General features: G+C 37.7%; 2 protein-coding genes across 2 annotated transcripts; one reads left to right on the top strand and one right to left on the bottom strand.

The window, feature by feature from the left end:
• Positions 1-2,321: 2,321 nt before the first annotated feature.
• On the bottom strand, positions 2,322-4,911 carry bud31 (BUD31 homolog). Its single transcript, XM_032587817.1, has 4 exons — positions 4,707-4,911; positions 3,698-3,820; positions 2,909-3,075; positions 2,322-2,814 (listed from the first exon to the last, which is right to left on the bottom strand). The coding sequence occupies exons 1-4, from the start codon at positions 4,798-4,800 to the stop codon at positions 2,764-2,766; spliced, it is 435 nt and encodes a 144-aa protein (XP_032443708.1). The 5' UTR covers positions 4,801-4,911; the 3' UTR covers positions 2,322-2,763.
• A 378-nt stretch (positions 4,912-5,289) lies between these two features.
• On the top strand, positions 5,290-9,308 carry pdap1b (pdgfa associated protein 1b). Its single transcript, XM_032587816.1, has 6 exons — positions 5,290-5,434; positions 5,730-5,821; positions 6,647-6,751; positions 7,292-7,413; positions 7,686-7,837; positions 8,847-9,308. The coding sequence occupies exons 1-6, from the start codon at positions 5,422-5,424 to the stop codon at positions 8,909-8,911; spliced, it is 549 nt and encodes a 182-aa protein (XP_032443707.1). The 5' UTR covers positions 5,290-5,421; the 3' UTR covers positions 8,912-9,308.
• The last annotated feature ends 308 nt before the right edge of the window (positions 9,309-9,616 follow it).

The following is a 9,616-nucleotide window of genomic DNA, read 5'->3' as shown; positions in this document are numbered from 1 at the left end:
CCCTCCAGTAAAACTAACAGCCTCGTGTGTGTGTGTGTGTGCGACTTTCTCCTCAGCGATGACGGATGTGCGAGCATCTGAGGTGCCATGAATAATAAATGCTCATCATCTGCGAAACACTTCTAATTGCCCTGCGGGAGCAGCGGATGTGAAGGTGTTTTGATGTGAAAAAAAAGTCTGCAACAATATGATCCGTCCTCACAGCGCGCTGCTGCGCTAAGGAGGCGTGTGGGCGACTCGGTGCGCAGCAGCTTGCGATTTAAACTACAGTTTGCCTCAGTAGTTAATGGCCAAAAACCGAATCTTCCGCTCTGATTTATGAGCGATGAGAAGGAGGAGATGCTGGTTCGGGTTTTAATCGATCGGTGATGCCAAGAGGAGGAGTTGATGCACTTTCATCTCAACTTCCCTGCAGGTTTTATATCGATCATGTAAATGGTTCGAAGTCAGACTGTGTATGGAAGCCATTTTAAACTAAATGTCACCACCACATGATGAACAGAAGTCACTTTTATGTCCCTTTACGCTGCCTAGACACCAAACTCTTATGTTTTGTCAGTTTTTCTCCTGGCTTTCTGAGAGCTTCAGAGTTTATTCAGGATACAGATTGTTTTTTAGTGTTTGCTTTTCAGTCCACTTTCAGATTATAATTACTCTTTTAATTCAGTAGTGTCCTTAGAATCAGGGACATCAAGATCATAAATATCATCAAAGAGCTGGTTGTGCCAGAATGTATCAAATAAAACTACCTGTTAAGAAAGTATTAAATGATCCTAAGAATAATATTTAACATCTTTCACATTGTTGTAGTTTCACCTTATACAAATAAAGTCGGATTTGATTTGATATGCAGTGATTTAGACCCAGCTTTTTCCACTTTTTCTCAAATACAATTCCCCCTCCCCCCTCGGTAAAATACTAAAATAACAAAAACAGTGACAACAGAATTTGATGAATGCTCGAATTTTTTTTTACATTATTTCACATTTTGTTCTAATCAGGAAAAAAAGTCTAGACACGCCCCTGCCCACAAACCCTCAGTTACACTGTAAGTAGCTGTTGTGGTAAATTATGGGTCACGTAGTGTGGTACTGGCAGCCCGTTAATAATAAATATATGAACTTATCTCCCGGCCCTGATGTAGATTGTGACGTCACTGAGACAGATCAACACACAGTGCAGACTTGTGAATTGGAAAGAAAAAATTATATTTGGTTTTCCATTATTTTTAGCAAACAAAACCTGAAACATTTGATCTTTGTTTGTATTTAGTTCCACTGGGTCAACACTTGATACGGCAGAAAACGTTTATTTGAACAGAGTCAATAGCATCGATTTTTCCCACCAAACTGTTGAAAAAAAAAAAACAAAGTGAAATTTTCACTAATTAAAAAAAAGGAAGAAAAAAAAGGACAACAAAATTAGTCTTAAAACTAAAAACTTAACAGAAGCTATTTATCTCTTAATAACCACATTTTTTTTATTTTCATTTTTGTTTGGTAGCAGATAGCACCAGTAAAAAACATTTAAACATTTATGAAACTGGGCTAATAAATAAGAAAGTTTTTATGAACAATCAAACAAGAAGGCCTCCTTTCTTGTAACCTAAAATAAATCTGAAATGATCTACAGATACATTTTTACACAGAAATCAGGCCATTAGCATCTTGTGCATTTAGTTTGTACAATAAAATTGTTTTTACATTTTTCATAAGAAAAGAGATAAATGTTTTTGTGGCCCCATCCTATTTTTTAACAAACTTTGTGGCCCCCCTGTTGGGAAAGGTTCAGACATCCATGTTTTAAACTAAACACTGCCTCCTCTTGTTTAGCTGAAGAACTACATTTATTTATAGTTTCATGTTTATTGGGACATTTTGACTCTAGTTTTATTCCAGTTATACGCTAATAAACCCATGAATTATTTAGCTGTGACACCATTTTGTGCCCAAATAGTTCTGGGTTATATCAACTAATTACTATATGTAGCGAAGTTACAGTAATTAGTTGATATACATACATGTAGAAGGTTTTGATGTCTTTACACATCATATTCAGTAAGGAAGCAGGAAGACCCAACCTGGACCGAACGTGTTTGTTTTTCTTGTGGCCTAATAAACTACATGTGGTGGTGACATTTAGCATCAACAGTAAAAGAATATATATTTAAAACACCTGATTCATTTCAATTAATGAAGATTGAAACTCTGCCTTGTTGAAATGCTCTACGTTTCTCACTTCTGATTCTTTTAATATGCTTAAATAACAGCTAAAATCATCAATTGTGATAAAATGCCAACAAAAAGCACAAAACAACAGGACATGGCTGAAATGTTTTATTTAAAAATCATACTATAGTAATGACAGACATCAGGATTTCCATTCAAAAACAACAAAAAAAACAAAACAACTTTCCTCAATCTACATTAAATGAAAATCAACGCGTTAGAACCGACCTTCGCAGCGAGCATGGCTATCTGGAATGACAGGTCTGACTCAGAAACAGTCCATAACTTTCAAGAATAAAAAGCACAAACAGGAAAAACTGATAATAAAAAAAAGAAAAAAAGGCCCCCGGTCGCTGTGTTCTCCCATCGCCTTTAAACACAGAACATTGATCCCACGTAAGGGCAGCTGACGGTGAAGGTAACGATGCGTTTCTGACGCAGATGAAATAATAATGATAATAAAATTTTCAAAAAAATTACTCCATGCTCGTATTGTGAAAACCGGACGAGTCCTCGAGGCAAACATACGCGCCGCTCAGCCGGAGCATCCTCTGCATCCACAGTGAGTGCACTCGATGATCCTTCCCTGCAGAACACAGACCGTCTTAACATCGGGCCGGACCGCTCTCTGTAGCACACACACACACACACACACAGTAAAATGACTTTGTCAGACTTACGACTTCCAGCTTGCTCTTGGGGACTCTGCAGATGCAGTTAGTTCCAAAGTTGGTGTCTCGGGTTTGGATGCAGCGCAGGCAGCACAGGTTCTCGTAGCCCTGCTTCTTCCACTTGGCTATCAGGTTCTTGTCTGCGTATCCTTCCTTTATGCAGTAGTCGTATAACTCTGCCACAAAACAAACAATTGAAAAAACAAATTAATTAATGGAAGATATATTTGATAAACTGAGTCGTTCTGGTTCGTGTGCAGAGAAACCAACACATTTATCTTACAGAGGGTTCCTGCCCATCTTTTTGTCGGCATTTTATTGCTTTCCGCACCCGTTTTCAATTCTAAATATAAAATTTCATATTCCTGAAAGAGTCAGGTCAAATGTGACTGAATAAATTTGTGGATAAGCAGATTTGTGCATGGATGAAAAATCTAATGGGTGGAAACACTGGATGGGTAATCCAAGGGATAGCAAGTGGGTAGATGAAAGGTTGGATGAATCGACAAATTGATCAATAAACACAAATGGATGGATGAATAATTAAAACTGACATATGCATGGATTAATGGGGAAGCGAATAGGTAACAGTATGGAAAACACATCTAGAAATTACAGCATCTGGCTGTAAACCAACCAGACCTGGAAAACATCAATTTCATATATTCATAAATTGCGCGGGAACTCTGACTTGAAGTTATAGTTTTAAAGTTCACAGACACACTTAAAACCACTAAAGCGGTCAAAAAAGGAGAGAGAGAAACAACAATGAGATTCTAGTGTTAAGCATCTCTGTACCTCTGCTGATGGCTTTTCTTTTGTAGAAGAGATCGTAGATGTACCGACTGCGCTGATGGTGCAGCCTGAAGATCGGCCAAAGGGACTCCACCTTCCGCTTCCCCTCATGAGGGTCTGTTTCAGCTGGGACACAGAGAGCAGATGAAGAAAATAAGTATGAAGATATTGGGATACATTATCCAGACACTGTATATTAACCAAAAGTACAGCAAAGTAATTGCTGGAATAAAAGGGAAAATATTGGAACCTGCTGGATTTTCTTTAAGCCAAGCTGTAACAACTTGGCATCAAATTATTTCTTCAGATCTTTGAAAACAAAATCTTATCACTCCTATTTGACTTGGTTCCCTTCACAAACCACTTCCCAGTGTTTTACTGTTAGGAAACCTCCCTGAAATCCACATAGTATTCTCATAGAGGGGTATTTAATAGAAAAACATAGTAAAAAGAGAAACAAACAAACAAATACAGATGGATGTACTAAATAGATAATAAATAGATAATTCAGCATGGGAATGTGCCCTTTGAGATTTCAATTGGAGATATAAAGGGCATTTTAAATGAAATTGATTGTTCTTATTCTTATTAGATGTCTGGTCAGAGACGTTATGCCTTATGTGACGTCACTAGAGGCATACGTGCTGTACCTTGTGTTTTGGAGGACAGATTTTTATCTTTATCAAATAACAATTTATTTAATAAAAAGAACACTACGAAGTGTTTGTTCTATAGTTGACAAAGTACATCTAAGGAGAGTAGACAATTTTTAGAGACCGATATTATTGGTAGCTTTAATGTTAGAAGCTCATGTTGGCAGTTCTTTCCAAATATACTGCAAGACTATCTGAATTTGAATACCCAAGGCACACTACTAAAACATTAGGTGGGAGGTAACATAAAAATCATACACTCAGGTAAAGATATTTCATTACGCTTTATCTCAATGGCTTCCTGGATCCTATTCTCCTGCTATTTCGTTCGTTAAACATCCGTATGAAAACGGACCTACCCTCTCTCATTTTCTGATCCAGCTCATCCAAAGTGGGCTCAATGAGCTCCCATCCATCTGGAGGTGGCTTTCTGCTCCTCTTTACTTTGGGCATTTTGACTGTTTTGAACAAAACTAAAGCAAAACACAAGCTTATGGTGTTTTCGATCTTCAAGTATCAGCTCCGAGCCCGTGTCAGGCGCGCAATTTTTACGTAATCTCGGGAACTGATGACGACATCTCTAAGTTAAGAATAACATATTTCCCTATAGCTGGAGGTTACCAATTTTAATATAATCTTTTATCAATAACATTTTAGAGTTTATTTAAACCTGTGTTTTGTCCGTGAATACTTTTGTACGATAACGCAAACTTAAGGTTTGATTTCTTTCCTGGCCTATTGCATCACTTTAGCGCTCCTGTAAATTGCCGTACAGTAAAATACGCAAGTCATCATATTTGTTTTTTACACACAAAAATATGTAATTTTATTTATATTAAAATTATGTGCGACCTTTATGTTTGTTTTATGGCAACAAAAATTGCCTTCTGTGTCTTTATAAAATTCTTGGACAAAATATTTTCCGTCAGGCAGATGGTTCAGCCCCAAAGAGCTGCTTCAGCTCTTCGCCTCTTAGTTTAGCCAGCTGTCAGTTTATGCTGTTGCCTTAACATTTATGTTTTTTGTTAGTATTTTCCTCTTAGATAAGTTGTGACAACGACGTAGTTTTACAAAATGCCAAAAGGAGGTGAGAACAGTGCCTACACATGTTACGTTGGTTTTGAAACCTGTTTTTGTTCACCTTTTGTGCTCGTCCAGAAGGGAAAACGATACCAGCGACGCGCTGTTTTAGTACACCCACCGGTGTCCCGTTTAACTGCTCTTTTAATTTAGCTTCAAATGGAGACGTAGCTATTAAAAGATGTTTTAAGGTTTCCTTTGTCTTATATTAGTCGTCTGTTCACTGTTAGGCTCTTCAGATATATACAATGTATTCAGCTGTGTGTGTGAGACGAATGATGTAATGTTTCGTTTTGTTTCAGGCAAAAAAGGTGGCCACAAAGGTCGCATGCGCACGTACACAAGCCCCGAGGAGATAGATGCTCAGATGAAAGCAGAAAAGGAGAGGAAAAAGGTAGGTTTAAGAGGGTACACCAGATTATTACTTACTCACACAGTGAGCTCTGTATTTCTAATCACACAACGTAACAATAATTTCCCTCCCCTGAAGTAAACTATCATTAGTTGTTTCTAAATACTTTTTTTTAAAACGAGCACGTTTAATTTAGTATTTATTTCTAACAAGGATTTAAAACACATTAAGGAGCCAAGTATGGGTATAATGTGTCATCGTCAGCATGACAAAAAGGTCCTTGTTTTATCTATTCAAACATGAAAAAATTGAAAATTCAGCATATTATTAATGTCAAAATGATCAAATTGAATTGGAAAAGAAAGAAAAATAAGCCATATTGCAGTCATGAGCCCAACTCTAAAGGACAAAGAATGCGTTCTTAATTAACCTTTCATATCTCTAAATGTTTAATATTTCCTCTATTTGAGTCTTTACTGTTTAGAAATATAACTGACAGAGTTGTCTGCTACATTTGTGAAAAACGTAGCAGACAGATGAGTCAGAACTCATAGAGCTTAAAAGTGGCACAAAGACGCCCACGAGAATCCTGCAAACTTCCCCCAGGGGCGTATTCACATGTACATTTCTATTGCTAACAACAATAGAAAAAACTGATTAGTGGTATTTCTTTTTACCCTAATAAATAATCAACAGCAAAAACAGCTGAGGGTGACATAACTGCATAAAAAAATACTTGATATTGGTATGATCATGATCACCAGTGTGGGGCATTTTGAATGGTGTCTTGTGTTCTTAACATGGTTCTTTTTGTAACATGCTAATGAGTGTATCCTACCTCTGCTTTATGTTGTTTTCATGTCACAGCATGAACAAGAGGAGGAAGGGGAAGAAGGAGCATCTCCTAAAGACACAGCAGAAGAGAAGCTACCGGGATCTGACTCAGAGGACAGCGACGACGACGATTCCCTGGTATTGCATTGTCCCCCTTCCACCATCCACACACAGTTTAAAGTATCAGCTAATCGTACTGTATTCAGGTTTGGTTCAAGGCATTTATAAAACTGCTTGACCAAAGATAACTTATGGAGTTCCTCAGGGCACCACCTTAGAGTAGCTTTACTTCAAAAATTACATGTGAAATATCTGTGTTTCTGACCATATGGTGGCGACATAAACCTCTACATTTGTGTCGACAGCCCATAGCAGCGTCTTTAGAATATCGGTGACTATCTGGGGGACAATTTTATGAAGCTTAATGCAGATAAAAAGCAGAAGTCAGATATTTGCTTCTAAATATGACATGTTGGGGGGTCAGAGAGGCTAAAAACTTGAGATATTCTGGGAACTGAGGTGAAGTCATGAAATCATTTAATCCTCAGTTCAGGACTACTTTATCATTTTAATTTTCTTAAGCTCTTAATTCCTTATTTCTTTCAAATATTTACATCTTAATTATATTCTTGTAAGTTAATTCTTGTCATTTTCCCCTTGATTTGTTTATTTCTGTAGAGAAAGAGAGCCGGAGTGGAGGGATTGATAGAAATCGAGAATCCCAACAGAGTGGCTCAGAAGTCTAAGAAGGTGACACAGATTGAACTGGATGAACCGAAGCAATTATCAAGGAGAGAGAGGTTTGTGATTTCTGGCTCTTTCCCTGTCATCAAAAAGGATTTTTACATAACATCCACAATGGCATATTTCCACTCGTGGACTTGGTAAAGCACGTTGCTATCATATTTTGACAAGTATCTCCACAAAAATGCCGCATCTTCCACCTTCAGCAGTTTGTGATTTGGTGTTGTTCAATGCAAAAAAAAGTTACACAAAAAAAAAGAAACATTTAAATGCTGAAGTTATATAATCCCATTCATAAATATCGAGTGTTGGATTTTCTCATAAACAGAGAAGAGATTGAGAAGCAGAAAGCGAAGGAGCGGTACATGAAGATGCACCTGGCCGGGAAGACGGACCAGGCCAAAGCAGACCTCGCCCGCCTTGCCATCATCAGGAAACAAAGAGAGGAGGCAGCAAAAAAGAAAGAAGAAGAGAAAAAAGGTAAGCCTTTTTTTTTTTTTTTGTATAACTTACAGTCAAGTATTATAAGGTCATAAAACACCGTTTAAATCTAATTGTATTGAAAAACATTAAACAATAGAATACCAGCTTGTTTTATCTGTACACAAGGTAGTGCGGTCGAATGTTAATGAAAAGTTTTTTGGTGTCCAATGAGTAAATTAGCTAAACCTCTGGGACAGTGGCTGATTTTCAGACCTTTATGGCCGTAGATAAAATCGGTTTCACATGTAAATATCGGCCAGTCGCGATAATCCAAAATGTAGGAAATCGGGTCTGATTGACCAGCGCAACCCTGGTAAGAACACTTTCCCAAGATCCAACAGAGGATGTGGACTCCATTTTATTACGGTTACTATTGATACATTTGTTTCAGAACAGATTTTTACCATTGCAAAAATGTTTTGCCACACCTGCTGGTTTACATGCAATACTGTAGCATCTAAAACTTCTGACAAGAATTTTACCTTATCAGCGTTTTCTCCAGATCTCACAAAGAATTGTCTCTAAGAGCCGATACTTTGTAGTGAATCCGAAGAACCGGCTCTTTTCCTTTGGCTGCTCAGCTCTCACTCTCAGTGGCTCCGCCCTCCTTTTGGCAGAGCTTCGTTTTGATTGGTAGCCAATCACATGTAAGCATGTGGGACTATACAATTATGGGAAAACAAAGTGTTTGCAGTGTTCATTTGTTTTTGTGTTAAATAAAAAAAGTTTTACTACAATTTTACACAAAAATAAGAATGCTTGCTTTCATAACAGAACAAATAAATAAAATTAAAAACACTGAATGCAAAGGGATGTGTTAAAATATTTATATTTGCCAACTTAATCTAAAATATGAGGCAGCAGAAGATGATCAATTAAGTTGTTTGGAAGCCAAAAGATAGGCGGTTATTTGAAAAGAGTCACACTGACAGCTTTCTACTCCGCCACTGTGTACATGTCCTAACCTCTGGATCTGATTGTCTATCTTTACCCTTTTCTCCTACAGCAAAAGAAGCAGCGGTGGCGGCGGCAGCAGCAGCCAGAGGGGTGAACTCCCTCTCTCTGAAATGATGCCGAGTCTTTATCAGACGGCTTTTTCACTCGTTCATGGACTGGCGCAATATACATTTGACTATTTTTAACGGAAGATCATTGAAGAGTATTTGACGACACTGTCACTATGAACAGTTGTAAAAATGATTGAGGAGACGAGGGGATTGGGCGTATTTGGCATGGAGTAACGGCGCGGACTCCCTCCTGGGGATAAAAGCTACAAATGAGAATACATTGATCTTCACGTGCACTTGGAATGAACCCCTCAATGTTAATCACGGTATACTTATCATTGTACAATTCCAACTTTGCTAAGTGAGCTTTGCCACTATGTCTTGTTTTTCTTTTTTTCTTTTTGATCTTACATTGTATATAACTGACTCATTAAAACAAATTTAAGATGAATTATATGAAACCGGTCAAAGCGTGTCTATTCATGGTTTGCTTGTTCGTGAGCGAACACTGTGTTGTCAGCCTGCAGTGTTGTTCCCAGCTTCAGACTGGAATCAGACCTGATCTGGTTTAAAACCGTCTTTCCCAGCCTGAGGTGCGAGAGTCCGTGTCGGAGCTCCTGATAGGAAAATAGGATGAGTCAATATCGTAAGCGTTTACTTTGGAACAATATAATCTACGAAGGACTGCGCATAAAAATCTGTATGCTGAGTTTTGTTTTAAAACTATTAAATTGATAAAAGTGTCACTTTTCTTATCTATGGGAAAATT

This window comes from Xiphophorus hellerii, chromosome 16 (genome assembly GCF_003331165.1).
Source record: "Xiphophorus hellerii strain 12219 chromosome 16, Xiphophorus_hellerii-4.1, whole genome shotgun sequence".
In the NCBI taxonomy this organism is placed as follows: Eukaryota; Metazoa; Chordata; class Actinopteri; order Cyprinodontiformes; family Poeciliidae; genus Xiphophorus; species Xiphophorus hellerii.
Note: the sequence above shows the minus strand (reverse complement) of the source record. Positions and strands in the feature narration are given on the sequence as shown.